At 38.0% G+C, this 15,492-nt stretch overlaps 1 protein-coding gene across 4 annotated transcripts in view; it reads right to left on the bottom strand.

Annotated features, from left to right (window-relative positions):
- Position 1: 1 nt before the first annotated feature.
- The window catches only part of vldlr (very low density lipoprotein receptor), a 232,424-nt gene continuing 216,933 nt past the window's right edge, over positions 2-15,492 (bottom strand). For 3 of the 4 annotated variants that reach the window (XM_065290193.2, XM_065290195.2, XM_065290197.2), the window contains 10 exons: positions 12,208-12,379; positions 10,893-11,117; positions 10,610-10,728; positions 10,056-10,195; positions 9,734-9,875; positions 9,413-9,562; positions 5,184-5,216; positions 4,082-4,162; positions 1,480-1,649; positions 2-796 (listed from right to left, as the gene is read on the bottom strand). In XM_065290193.2, the coding sequence (XP_065146265.1) occupies positions 761-796; positions 1,480-1,649; positions 4,082-4,162; positions 5,184-5,216; positions 9,413-9,562; positions 9,734-9,875; positions 10,056-10,195; positions 10,610-10,728; positions 10,893-11,117; positions 12,208-12,379 (1,268 nt within the window). In that variant the 3' untranslated portion in view covers positions 2-760. The remainder of the gene's footprint in view (positions 797-1,479; positions 1,650-4,081; positions 4,163-5,183; positions 5,217-9,412; positions 9,563-9,733; positions 9,876-10,055; positions 10,196-10,609; positions 10,729-10,892; positions 11,118-12,207; positions 12,380-15,492) is intronic. The other variant, XM_065290194.2, reaches the window with a different exon arrangement.

Here is a 15,492-nt window from a genome sequence, read left to right as displayed (position 1 = left end):
AACAATTTAAATATTCATTTTATTTTATGTGTTTTGCAAATGTTTCACAATTACAGAGCATTCTGCTCCCCTGTACAATGCTATAAAAGGTCACAGAAACTGCACACAAACATACAAAATAGTTTTAACAAACCTTTTTTTTTAAATACATTATATTCTACCCTGGTACAATGCCCAACCATAGCAAAAATGTCTCTGTACACACTTGTATATCTTATTTACAGAAGAACATTTGACCAAAGTGCTTCAATAGCCCTGATTATGTTTTCAAGAGAGGGATATATACAGTGTTTTACAGATGATTTAACAGCACTTCACCTTATAGAGCTATTTTAACAGAGAAAGAACAGTATGGTTTAAATAAATGTAAGAAATAACATTCCTTAGGAAAACAAAAAGAAAAATACATCTCAGACATTCTAAAAAAAATGCATTTTATTTAAATATTTCAGACAAAGAGACCATCTAGATCTGAATTCTGGTTCTGCAGCTCACATCCTTGTATGTAGAAATCAAGCCTTCGAAAATAATTTTGGGACCATTATAGTATTTGTCGAGGTGAAAAGCCATGTCCTCAGAATTCTATGATGCTTTTAGAGCACACCCAGTGTGAACAGATATTCTGTCTCGTACCACAAATCACTTACTCTAAGAAACAAAAAGCACATTGAGAAGGCATCTGGGTTGTGAGGCCGCTGAATCTGCAGCAGTTGCCATTAGTGCAGTGGTAAATTAACAGGAGCATTGTAGAGTGCTCTGGTTATGACAAGTCATCTTCTGTGTTTACCACTGAAATCTGCAGACAAACAAACACAGCTAAATTAAAGGAAGATCATTAGACTGGTAAGACTACCAACCTTTCTATATAAAAAATCTGGCAAATATTACTTCTGGCATGAAACAAACTTTTTTTAAGGCACAGCTTGATGATGAGAGAGAGCCTTGAATAAGCACTGTCATTTTCACCTCCACAGACGATGGAAATAAATAAAAAATGGGCCTCACAAATTATTTTCCTGGATGACGTAATGCAATAAAATTGATATAACTTATATAATAAAAAAAGGCAAGAGAGTGGCTTGATAGAAACAAAAACAGAGGGCGTGCTAGATGCCTACAATTCGAATGGCGTATGACAAGTATCACAAGATCGATTCCACAGTAGGCAGGCTACTGCTTTCACATTGCTCTCATTGTAATACTTTAACTTGATGCGATACTGTGCAGACTGATTGACTTATGACACCATACACATTTATGATTTCTACAGCAGTTAAAAGCAGAAACCGAGGATAACATGGACATGATGCCACTGACAGGCAATGGAGGAGGGACGTCTATAGTCCAAATTGTGAATTCAAGCGCAAGTTGGAAACATTTGGGATAAAGTAAACAAACGAGCAAGATATAGCACTGTTCTAGTGATTTTGGATATTTTAATTGTGCCTTTAAGTGAACAGTAAATAATGCTTAACTCACTGCAGGGTATGTGTGGCCAACAGAAGCAGAATGTCTACTAATATCAATACTGAGGTCTTCTTCTGTGGTCTTGAGGTACACTGGATTATCAAAGTTCATGCTCTTCTTGTTTTTGATCTGCCAGTTGCGCCACATCAAGTAACCACCTGTAGCAGCCATGGCCAACAACACTGTCAAAAACAAACAAACATGGAATTTAGTATGTACTGTATTTAAGGTGAAATATATGAAAAGATTGTTACATTTTATAAACACTTTTGGCACATTGGTGGCCTTAACAAGCTCGAAAACTATAATCTGTGTGCACAAACAATGTTCTCAATGCTCGTGTTCATGTGTAGAGATCCAGGTGATAATTCGAGCAAAGTTTCATGTTCTGTCGTATCTTCTTAGTGTTGTAAAAATAGTGGTAGTTTGGTAGCAGCGAACAGCGGCTGGAAGAACGCATCAGGAATCGAGTAGGGATCACACCCTAACTATGATAGTTTTTGAAAGTAGCGTTTCTTTTCATGACAGTCCAGGTGTGAAATGTTGTCTTTAGACTATTTTATGTAACTGATTAGATATGACAATAAAATAGTATAATAATTATGCAAGTACATTCTGGGGTGGTGATGGCGCAGTGGATAAGACACACGCCTTTGGTGGTAGAGACCAAGGTTCGAAATCCACTGTGATACACCATTGTGTCCCTTGAGCAAGACACTTAACCCCTAGTTGCTCCAGAGCCATGCTACCTCTGACATATATAGAAATTGTAAGTCGCTTTTGGATAAAAGCGTCAGCTAAATTAATAAGTAAGTAAGTTTCTTTAGGAACACAATTTGATTTCTAAGAATATTAAAATAAAAATCTGAAATATTAATATGAAATTAGAATCAAAGAAAAATTATTCTAAATATTTAAAATATTAGTAAATACATGTTATAAAATATGCATTTAAAACTAATAGTGATTGTTCAGTATAAATCCCAGCTTCACAGGGTTTATTGCTATAGACGGATGGTACTCTGATCGCTTTAAAGGTAATACGAGAAAGCCCAGGTAGCCAGTGAAGATGTAAAAGATGAAATGAGTTGAGCTCGCAGCAGAGTTTTAAATATATTGCTAACGGGAAACGGACTGCGCTCTTAATCTCTCTGTAAATCTCTTGTACTGACAAAGGGACGGAGTTTAGAAATCCGGCAGAGTTAAAAAATGCTTTAATGAGGCTACTATTGTAGGCATCTAAGGACAGAGAGGAGTCTAGAGTGATACATAATTTTTGTTGGTCTCTCCTAGATTTAAAGGAATAGTCTACTCATTTTCAATATTAAAATATGTCAATATAAAATATCAACGTTTTTCCTATTTAAGACGAGTAGTTATACGAGCAAGTTTGGTGGTACAAAATAAAACGTAGCGCTTTTCTAAGCGGATTTAAAAGAGGAACTATATTGTATGGCGGAACAGCACTTTTGGGAGTTAATGATTTCGAGCAGTCCGTCGAGCAGTGGCGCGTCATGTACGGTGTGAGCGTCGAGGATAGTTGAAATCAGCTCAACTTTATGGTAATGAGCTATGTTGTTTAGCGGCAACCAATTGGGAGGCGTAAACATCCGGCGGCAACCTCCGCTTGAGAGGAGTTCAGAGAATGCAATCGAGCGTCAAGAGCTTTTATTGACACTCTAAGTAACTCCAGTGGTGTGAAAGCCCAGTTATGGAGTAAAGTTAAAAATATATTGTTAGAAAAAAAAGATTTGTTTCTGTTCTTCTTTTTTATCATTGTAAAAACAATACAAAAACATGACAATTGCACAGCCTAAGTTATAGACCCTTTTACTGTTTGTACACAATGATGACGTGGCAGCGTATGCGTGCCCATTTAGGCAACAGAAGTATGGCAAGAATCAGCAGTGAAGCAACACAGACAGAGAAAGTTATTTTAAAAAAAACAGATCCATGTACTATAGTGGAGTGGATAGAAGACGTTAGCAGATGGCCAAAAATAAAGTTGCCAGATACATATATACGTATATTAGTATATTATATTAGTGCAACCAAACGCAACAACCAGACATTTTGATGCTGGGAAACCGTTTTAATAAACTTTCTGAGTTGCTAACACGTTAGAACCAATAACACCACTTCTGTTGCCTAAATGCGCGTGCAGGCTATTTGATCACGTGAGCTGTAAAAGGGTCTATATATTTGCTTAGATAGAGGCATGTAGCATCAAAACAGAATGATGTCTTTGTCTTCCTCCCCACACAGCTTTCTTGCTGGACATGTAGTGGCACTGGTTATTGAGTTCAGGGAAACCAACGTTTCGTTTATAAGTTACCAAAGCAACGCACATATCTAAGAAAAGGCCGGTCGTGAGATTTGTCACTGTTTGTGAGATAAATTTGTTTCAGTTTGTTGTCGTCAGTTGTAGTTACTGCTGTGCTGCGGATATGAGACCTCCCAGAACTATTTGAGTGAAACTTTGTTGCTTGCCGGACTCAGTGTGTTACACACAACACATTGTGTTAGAGGCAGATATTTATTCGCATGAAATATTCGACTGGTTAAGGTGTGAAAAGACCAAAATTTTACATCACAGTAGAAATGCTGTACTTACACACAGGAAGAATGGCCCAGGCTGCAGCAGACCCTTTGGCTGATGAACTGACTTCATGTATAGAGGTACTAATATTTCCTTCTAATAGTTACAAACAAGAGAAAACAAGATACCAATACATTAACAGCAATATTAAAGGTATAGCGGAAGATTTTCTTTTTCCGGGGTGGATCATCAAGACTGGTCATTCCAGTTGTCAATCATTCTGATGATATGTTTACGTAAGGGTGTCGTATGTGCTCGTCCCTAGGTTCACTTTCAGGTGTATGTGTGTGGTGGACTATGGTTTCAGCCATTCATTGAAGCTTGTGTTCTCTCCGTATTTTTTCCAAATGTCTGAGGTTCGCAAAAAAAGTGTTTACAAATTTTATGACAAGAAGAGAAATGCCTCTGAAGAAAGAAACAAACCAGAGTGTTTTTGGGAGAATATTTCACACAGGTTGGGCTTCCCACTGATGCCTCAGTCGCAAAGTTTCTACTCGATAGGTAAAGTTTGGCATGCCTGGAGAAATCCATTTAAAATCACTGCTAGTAAAAGTTGATGCAAGCTATGATTAGTGATGCTAGCCCTGGGACGAGCACATACGACACCCTTACGTAAACATACGAATTGGCACAAGTCACAAACCACACAGACACGGTAAACATCATCTCAATGTATGAGCCATGCCGACAGCAACTTGTAAACAGAGCGAAGAGAAGAACTAGGCTCGTGCACACGATAATAGGCATTCCCTCTCGAGAGCAGGTAGAGTGTTGCACATGTGCATTTTTTTTTTAAAGTGGAGGGGCGGTTCTTTTGTTAAAATTCTGGAAAATCTTGTGCTATACCTGTAAGAGCAAACCCAGCAAAGGTATTTTTACTAGTAAATTACGTTTTATGAAACAAGGTTGAGAGCCAACAAAACCAGCAACCCATTGAACTGGAACAAAAATGAGGAAAACAAACCCCACTATGTTCTGACAGACAGCCATTATTGTCTCCGTTTGTCTATAGTTCTCTTATGTAAAATGAAGCCGTTTCTATTCTAAGTGCAGATGTAAAGAGCAGTTTTATTTCTTGATTTCCAAGATGTTAGCAGAGGGAGGCAAATAGCCTTACCGGTTTTAACTGTGTCAGTGGCAACCTTCAGTTCTGTAAAAAAAACAATTATCTAAGTCTTATAAGCTCAAGCAAATTTAATTTCTATAATTTCTATATACCCCGAATTATCGAGTTTCATCAAATGTCTGCTAAAAATAATGTAGACAGTCTCAGTAAACAAATTATAAACACTATATTATAAATACTAATATGTATGTCTATAGTTGTGTCTCAAATAAGGTACTATACACTGTGCACTTAAAACTAGGGCTGGGCAATATATATCAAGGGATTCTCATGCGTGTTTCATCAGTAAAGCCGGTTCCTTGATTAGAAGTAAATTGCCATCAGCTGCTTTCAGATGGAGCGGTATTTACTACACAGAGCTGTAGTTCACAGAAAATCTGGGCAATTTCGCATTAATTATCGAGGACGTATCCCCTGCGATAATTAATGCGATATGGCCCAGCTTGTCACCTGAGGTCAGCTCACTCAATGATACAGAGGTGAGTTTCCCAAAACCATAGTTGCTAACTAAATTAGCAACTTTGTTGATTGCAATGCGATTCCCCATTGACAGCCAACTAAGTTGCTAACAACGATGCTTTTGGGAAACGAACTCCAGGTTTTTTTCAATCGGAAGGAAGGCTGCAGCCTCCATACGTCATGAAGACTATTAACATTTTTCAAGTTGATTACTATTCTTATTTATTCGTATATTGTTGTAATATGATTAGCCAATGTAATACTCACTTAACTTAATTACACCAGGCTTAATGATGCATGTGTGACCTAAGGAGGCTGCAGCCTTCTAATTGAGAAACTGCATACACACTCTCCTCATTCACAGATTTACTCACACTCGTTTTTTGCAAAATTTTTCCACACATCAGATTTAAAATTTGCGTTTCTTTTCCTTCGCCACTGGCCGCATCCGTCATTGCCACTACTTGTAGAGTGGCAAGCATGGGATTATGACTTGTTGCCTGGAAGATCTAACGTTTTAACGAATCATGTGACCACGGTGAAAATTGATACTGGAATATCGCGAAATGTATAATACCAGTGTTTCATCTAGGATTTTTTCCAGCTGTGGCGGCAGGGGGCGCCCATGATGATTATTAATGTACATTATTATTTTTTTAATGTAGAATATAGGCTACAGTAAACTTACATGTAATTTTTTATCATTTTCATGCTGTCATTTACTTTTCCTATTTATAGCATATTGCTTTTCTATATTTGATCTAAACTGTATTTTCTAAAAATATGTTACATAGCTTCGTACGGATCATTCATTGTAGTTTAAAAGTAGCGTGCAAGTTCGTGCTTGTGTTAAGCGTTACAGTTCCCTGTTGAAAAGTCAAGCACAGTCCTGTTTGATAATCCGCACCGCTGTGATTGACAGAACACCCGACCAGTTATCCGCGATTTTATTCCACACCCGGCCCGTTCCACATAAAGACTGGCAAAATCGGACAGTTAAATAGAAACCTTTAACTGTCTTCAGACATAGCTTAAAGGCTCTCTAAGCGAATCTGCGAGACGTTAGTTATTGTTGACGTTTGAAACGGTTTTCAAACAGACGGAGCGTAGCTAACTCCTCCCCCTCCCCCTCCCTTCCGTGCTTTCATGAACGCGCCCAACCCCCACCCCCAAATCCTTTTTGTCGTTTATTGGCTGGAATACTTTGTTTTGTTTTGTGATGCTAGGTTTGGCCACTTGTTGATATTGCCGTTTGTGAAGCCTGGGCTGTCTACAGAGATCGTGTTTTTTTACAGTTTGATCAGCGGACAGGCTGTGAGGAGATGTTTCCGGTATGTAACAAAAAATGTTTTATGGTCTAAAACGCTTCAATTCGCTTAGAGCGCCTTTAAACACAAATAAGCACAGTGCCATTTAAAAACTGCTACTTATCGGAATCGAGTCAAATTCTGGTCTTGGATATTAGACCCACAGTTCACTCTTGCCTATTGAGTCACGACCTGCATCTACAACGCAAATGACACGTTAATATTATTAGCCTACACCCGTTACATCATGTTTCACCCGCGGGTACAGCGCATATATATACTTTCCGAGCAGAAAGTTAAGTTAAACTCTGTACTTTATGCTATGCAAATGAGTTCTCATCCACATTCTGTGTGCTTTCCCTGACATCCACAGCTAATCACAGTTCTGCATCAGGAAAGGGCCAAGATGCAAACTCCTCCTCATCTAAAATGTTGTAAAAATTCCTTTTTCCAGACATACCTTGCTCTGAGTATCACCCCGAAAAAGAGACATTAACAGAGCATACACAAGTTCTCAGTCTCCTGCCTGCGTGCTAGAGACTGAAAGAGGACACAACAAAATCCTACGAACTGAGTCTCCCACCTGTGAGCATGAAGGTACCCTGGCTTTGAGTCTCACCTTGAAAAGACAGGCATTAGCAGAGAACTTCAAGTTCTGAGTTCCCGGCTGCGTGCTAGAGATTGCAACAGGACAAACCCCATAGTTGTGCGTCCAGAGACTAAGCGGATCACACCACGTTTCGAGCCTCAGGTCCAGAAAGGCAATAACCTACGTCTGCAACAAAGTGAAGCTCAGAAGAGCAAACCTACACTTCAAGGGACCTTCATCTGCGTGTTCCAGATTTGTTAAGGACATTCTCCACCGACTACAGGACCGCGTCTGCGTGTTCCAGATGGCTAGAATCCTCTCAGTGCTTCCCAGAGATCAGCATTTTCACAGCACTTCGTTTTCAAGGCTGTTAAACTGAACCTGACTCTTTCCCCAATGCAGCACAAAAAGCCTGACATGTGGCCGACGGGCCACCACCGGACAGCTCATTCGAATGCACAGAACGTAAATACAACACAACCAAATCTTCCTGAAACCATGGTATTGGTGTTTCTATCAGTAACTGTTACCATATATCCTTCTCAATATTGCATAACTGATTTCTTTCATGTTTATCAGATATTTATTTGATTATTTGGGTTATTAGAAATAAGGTTTTCATCTAATCAGAAACAGGAAACATTCTGCCATAAATTCAACTCAGTCACTTCAATTTCCTATTCTTTGCATTTTAGTTTCCATCTTTTTCTATTCTTAGTATTTTAGTATCATTTAGTAGTGTTTTAAGTAATTCTTGTTTATTTTTTGTTAATAAATTCCATTTTATTACCACTGTGTCTTCCTTATGTTAATAATACAGTTAAATGGTTCTACAAGCTGGTACGAATCTCACAAAATCCTTCAGATAAATTAGATGACAAACTCTCTAATTTACATATTTTCTTATTTGTTGAATTATGTATTTAGATCATTCTTATTGTTAAAGTGAAATTCTTTAGCTGGTGCCCCGAAGTAGAGGAGGAAGGGGTCATCTGACACACACGCTCTTGAGGTGAAACCTCTAGTGTCCTGTGTATGGCACACCACCCAGTTGTTCTGTTCCCCTTTCGTATGCAAAGTAGGGAGTAGAGCACTCACACATGTGCTTTGGACTACATCAAAACATGTGTCTCTGGCAGAAGGTTGAACTACGCGCCCATAAGGCAGAGTCTGTGAGCGGTTATGGTTGGGGTGTAATCAATGTAACATCACATTGAAAGGGGATCCCCAACAGCCTGTTTCGAGTCTGCTGACATTGGCTTAACATATCACCTTCTAACAGGTTAAATTTTTACTACGCTCGCTGGTATGGTTAAAAGAGTAGTCCACTTTGAAGATGGGGTCCATTGACTTTTCATAGTAGGAAAAAAATACTATGTTAAGTCAATGGGCCCCATCTTTAAAGTGGACTACTCCTTTAATCTTAATCACTGTATTCTGCTGTTTATGTTTTTATGATTTTTCTGTGTTTTTTCCTCCATCTATTAATGTAAAGCTGCTTTGAAACCATTAAACAATTGTGAAAAGCGCTATATAAATAAAATTGAATTTTGAAAATAAAATGTTTTTAGCATTAACAGTAGTTGTGTTAACTGGGTAGTACAGTAAAGACGTACCTCAAAGGGCCATCTTCTAAATACTCCTAACTTTAAGCATCACTGTAAGATATTTGACAGGCCACTTTATATTTAACTAAAAGCATTGGAGCATTTAATTTTAAAATCAGGCTAGCAATGAAGATGACATTGAAATGGCAGGAGATTTCGGGCTGAAAATGTAAGAAAATGGAAAATAAACGGTGCATTATAGAAGAAAAGACTTTCCCAGCAATGTATCAGGTGGTTGATGCACAGTGAGTTACTTACCTGGTCTGCAACGCAGTCCGTCTTGAGCTAGTGTCTGACCTTGTGGACACATACAGGTGTATTTAGGGGAGTGTTTATTAATCTGTGGAGCTGGCAGACACATGAACGAACAGCCTCCATTCTCCACCTTCTCATTGCACCAATTTGTCCCTGTATGGAGAACACAAAAAAGCTTTAGTCAGGATATTGTCAGTAATCAATCAAAGCAGACTAGGGAGTAACTTGTGAGTCACTGCTAATATTGTTCAAGGGGAAGCCAATGATTGCAGCCTCAGTTAATGTGTGGTTTGTTTCTGATTATTTTGGAAATACAAGACCAACCAGACAGCTGAATAAGCTCATGGTACACAATGATGTCCTGTGGCTCATTAAGGTTACTGGCCAGCATGGTTACATCAGAACCGGTAAACTTGTTTGCCCCATAGATGGCCTCATTTTCCCCATCTGTCCAGAATACTCGATCCTGGAAAATGGTAAAAATATTGTGAATTAATAAAACCCTATAATGAGCTATGGTTAAAGTACGAGAAGACAATTTATTTAATGAATATTTAATCATTGGGATGCAACAGCATGGTATAATGCAATTAATCCACTTAAATAGTGCTAAACATTATTGAACTAGTGCTTGGGATTTGCGTACCTCAAAAACTGTCAGAGCCAAAGGGTGGGAAAGGTAATATGGGGACTGCAGGACTTTTTGGCGGTTGTCTCCGTTCAGGTCTACACTACAGAGCATGTGCAGCTTAGAATCCACCCAGTAGAGTCTACTCTTGATCAGATCTATACAGACAGGAGTTATGGTTGACAGGTGGAATACAATACGTTTTATTTGCTTACACAATAAACCCTCTAATACAAAATTTTTACATTTTCTAGATGAAAGGTGTATGGTGCTTGCCATAGTTCTGAGTATTGCCAGGGCATTGTTTCCAGTGGTGTTTAGCACATTGCTATTCAGCTGTGGGTGTTTGCTAGATGCTTGCTTGCTTACTTTGCTCAATCGAACAAGGAATAGTCATTTATATTTTAAGGTCAAATGATGTGGAATGAGTTGTATACAGAAGTTAAATTTAGGCAAATGTTTAAAATTAATAATCCCAACCTAATGCAAACACCACAAATTATATTAAGAGCATAACACCATCTGGTTCAAGTATTTCCCAGAATATCAAGATCATACCAAGCCTTACGCACCAAGAGTGATTCCATTGGGCCACTGAATGTCCCTCTCAACCAGGACCTGTCTGTCAACTCCATTTAATCCAGACTTTTCAATCTTAGCTGGTTCACCCCAGTCTGACCAATACAGAAACCTATAATTGAAGGATCAGGACATGGTTAAACTAATCAGCTTAAGCCATAATTAAAAAATGTAAAATGACAAAGTTTTACCACTTTAATTTAAAAAACCAGGCATTTAAAAATGATGCCTATTCTTTTCAAAATTAGGGTTCAGGGTATCAGGGTTCAAAATTACCCTGATAGAGGATCTACAGCAATAGAGGCTGGTTCCTTTAGACCACTGTCAAACAGCACCTTCCTCTTGGTCCCATTGAAGTTGGCAACGGCAATGCTCTTACTGCCCAGGTCTGACCAGTAGATGTTTTTGTAAATCCAGTCCACTGCTATTCCAACAGGCATGTTAACATTGTCAATGACCTTGGTATGACTTTCTCCATTTTCCTGCTTCTCCAATACTGTGCTATAAAAAAGTCAGGCAATTAAAAAATATCCAAGAGGTAAGAATAGGGACATATACTGACATGTATGGACAAATGCATTTATGACTTTGTCAAAACGGGATTAACTTGAGGTGAGCTTCTGTCCTCACAGGGCATCTAACCAGGTGTTGTTTGCCTTAACTTACAGGCTGTCCTCTCTGTTGCCCTCAGACAGATGGTACTGCAGCATCCTGTCCTAATAGACTAAAGCCAGCTTTATACTTCTGCGTCGATTGTACGGCGTAGCCTACTACCCTAACGCAGTAGCCTATGACGTAGCCTGACATGCACCTGTCCCAAAATGTAACAGCACTTGCAGTCTGCGTAGCATTGTTGCGTTGTGATTGGTCTGCTAAAGCCCCTCCCTCAGGTCAAAAAGATCTGCATCGCATTTACTCACACGCATTTCTGTTTATGATGGTAGAAACAATTCTGGATCAAGTTGAGCTATATTTTACAACTCAGGTGGCAATAAAAGTCAAATCATTGCTGACGTACACAATCCACTGCTTCTTCAGCTTTTGCCTCGATACTGTAAAATGCTTGTGGACATGTTACACTCTAACATACTACTAGCAATCTGCATGTGTAATTGCATGTCGATGCGAACAACGACGTACAAGTATGAATGAAAACCGACGCATGGCCTATGGCAACGAGGAAGTAAAATGGGTCCTTGAGGGACAGCTTTCCCACAGTCTATCAGACTCTGCATATACCCACTCAATCTTTCCCATGCACTGCACTTCAGATTCATGTTTGTTTTTTGTTGAAATTGTAGCGGTAATGTCTAGAAATTGTGGAGTTAATGTATCATGCACTGCTCTTAGCACAATAATCAACCCATTTATCACCAGAGGGTACATACCTGTATTGTGTATTATGTGTACAATATGTGTCTTGTGTCTAGTTGTTGTTTGTGTATCATTTGTGTATTGTATGCATCTATGCATACATTGTGTACAAGATGTTTTGTTATTTGTACATTGTGTAATTGTATTCTGCAAGACCTGGAGCTCACATACCACTGCATAGTGCTTTAAATAGAAACAAGTGTGAGCCAGTGGTTACCTGAAAATTGCTTTTTGTCCCAGATCAGCCCAAAATATCTTCTGCTGAGTGAAGTCAGCATCCAGTGCTACAGTGTTCCGCAGATGCTCTACAATCTGAGTGTATTCACGTCTCTCAAGACCCAGTCTGCGAATGTCTCTTCGATTGGTGAAAATAAGACAGGGCTCTTTACCTGGGGATAAAAAATCCTCAACATTAAGGCTGGAAATTACAGACTGAAGCCATCAACAGTGTTGACCTCAGTGACCTTCAATCTAACTTTCAGAATTACATGAGAATTACTACTGGACAAGGTTATATTCCCTTGCAGCATTGTTGAACTGTTGAGTGTTTAAAGGGTTAATGACACAACTCCAAGTCTTTAATGCATGGATACACTACATATATCTGAACAGATTTACTAAAATACAAACATCTACTGACTTTGTAAATGGTTACAAAGATAGACTGGGCATCCTACACTAAATGACTAAGGATCACACACTAGCAGAATTTCAAACCCTCCTGAACACAACGCAAACTCACACAGAATCATGTGCCTCATAGCTATGTACAAACTGTACAATTTTGTAAGTGACAACTGTAGTTAAATACGGAGCAAATATCTAGTCTATTATTCTGTGCATGTACTGCACGTGACTTACCAAAACTGTACTGACTGACACAGAGGTAACCATTGTTCAACATTCAAGTTAATAAAAAGAGACTTATGTTCTACAATTTTAACAAAACCATTATCTACCGATGTGTTGTGTGCTTTACATGTTTGTAAAGCTGCTTCACATAGGGCTTACATTGTTGCCATAGGCTTGTCCCTCATGCACATTTAAATGTGGCCTTAGGTGGGTAAATGCTGTGTGTTCTAAAATCTAACATGACTGATATCCTCCAACTGGATGGAACGTCTATATTTTAAAAAAAGGTGACTGTGCCCACTGAAGCGATTCAGCAAGAGGGAAAGCAAATGTTATTTGAAACACTATTGAACCTCCTACTGAAGTATGCGAAGGGAATCCCAGATTTAGCTCAAAAGAGAATAATAAGTATAATTATCTGTAATTGACTATAGAAAAGGTGTACCTGATTTAGCAGAATAAATAATAACAATTAATTAATGTATTCGTCCAGCGAATATACTCATAATTGAACATTAACTCTACGAAACATTAATTCCGTGACCTTTAAAAAATAACTTTCTAATCGATATACAGTACTATTTTAAAGCATGTAACAAGATCAAGAGGTTTAAGTGACATTCATTTCATTAGTTTTGTACACAAACATAATCACTTGTGAAATGCAAAACCGGTTTATGAAAAGGAATGTTTTCCCCCAAAAATAAAATTCATCAGAGACAAATCATCATTTACTCACTCTCATGTTGTTACAAACCTGTATAAATTTCTTTTATACATTCCTGGACCCCATTTACTTCCATTGTATTCTTTTTTTTTACTACTATGAAAGTGAATGATGTCCAAGAATGGTTTGGTTACAAACATTTCTCAAAATATCTTCCAGTGTGTTCATCAGAACAAATACATTTATGCAGGTTTCTAACAACATGGGAATGAGTAAATCAGGGGTCGGCAAGTAACTTTGGCCGCGGGCCAATATTTTGTTAGCCAGTAGATGGCTGGCCAGCTGTTGTTGCCACACGTGTCTTATTTTGAATTAGCCTAGTATAGGATATCTGATCTTGTGTCGAGCAACATTGTCTTTATTTCCTATTTAAAAGACGGCATTAAAAATTGCTTAAAAAATAGGTTGTTCATCAGTTGTTGCTTTGTCTGTTTGCGCCTGCAATAGGCCTATAATAGTGGAATATGATGGGTCCATGTATTATTCATTTAATCATATTTTTTCAAATTAAAAACAAAAATGAAAAAACGACTTGTTTTTCCATTATTTATTTCCGATGGGTTTTCTTATTTTCTTATTGTGTGCTCAGAACAAAATTTATAAATATTTAATTTAACACCTTTATATGCATATATCAATGAAATAATTTTAAACAGATCAAATACTATTGTGGTAACATATTACAGCTGTTTTAATAAAGGTGTGAATAGCATTCATGCTCTCCTGTAAGTTTTATTTTCCCGACCTGACGGGTCCACACAATCTCGTTTCCAGAAAATCACATTCAAATGTCTCTAACGGAAAGAGAGCCTATAACAATTATAAATGCTATACAAAAATTGTGTTCGTGCCAATATAAATATTATTTTAACAGTGTACTGTCAGCAAAGAAAAAATGTCACAGAAAAAATAATAACATATAAATAACATAAATTAAATCGGACAAAGCCTATCACTCAAATTTCTAACCAACATAAACGGAAACCATATTGCCCTACTGACAAATAAAGTAGGCCATTTTCTGCCAAACTATTCCGAACATCCTTAGACAAAAATTATGTTGTTGGCTGACAATGGTTTCAGTACCAAACAGCTCCTTAGAGCTGTATAGGTGGTCAGAATAAAGTGTGGATACGCTGTCAATAGATGTCGGGAGTGCGCTATTGTAAGTCAAACCACCCGCTCTTTCCAAAGTATAGGTACCACAGAGTTCCGACCGCTACCGTCTTTATATTTTAAAATTTCATCTTGCGCAAGCATGAATCCTTTTGTGCGTTTCATACAGTATGCGGCGGGGAATCGCCGCACGGTTAAGGCTTTTGTCAAGTAGGCTAGTGGAATGGTTTTGTGCAGCATTTAGTGCAACTATTTTTATTTTAATGAAAAAAGTTCAAAAGTCGCACTGTAAGCGAATGAGACTTACAGGAGAGCATGGTTGCTATTCAAACCCTTATTAAAACGTCTGTAATCTGTTACCTCAATAGTTCCTGATCTGTTTAAAATTATTTCATTGGTATGTCTGCTAGGGTGTTAAATACAATTTTTTTTAACCCGTTTCCTTCATCTTTTTTTTTTTTATCTGAGCGCACAATCAGAAAATCGTTTTTTTCATTTTAATTCAGTAAATAAATAATAGAAAAACAAGTCGTTTTTCTTTATTTTCTTTTTGGTTTTAATTTGAAAAAACGATAGAAGGAATGATACACGAGGCCCTATTTGTAAACAGTTATTGTAAAATAAAAATAGCCTGATAAAGAACGGATTTCCAAAATAATCCAGCGGGCCAGAAAATATTGCTGTTGCCCGTTGCCGACCCCTGGAGTAAATGATGACAGAATTTTCATTTTTGACTACAAAATACAAAACACTAACTAAACATACAAACACAATAAACATGTCATAAAAGACATGCGGCGTACTTGA

The sequence above is a fragment of the Paramisgurnus dabryanus genome, chromosome 10 (assembly GCF_030506205.2).
Source record: "Paramisgurnus dabryanus chromosome 10, PD_genome_1.1, whole genome shotgun sequence".
Taxonomy (NCBI): Eukaryota; Metazoa; Chordata; class Actinopteri; order Cypriniformes; family Cobitidae; genus Paramisgurnus; species Paramisgurnus dabryanus.
Note: the sequence above shows the minus strand (reverse complement) of the source record. Positions and strands in the feature narration are given on the sequence as shown.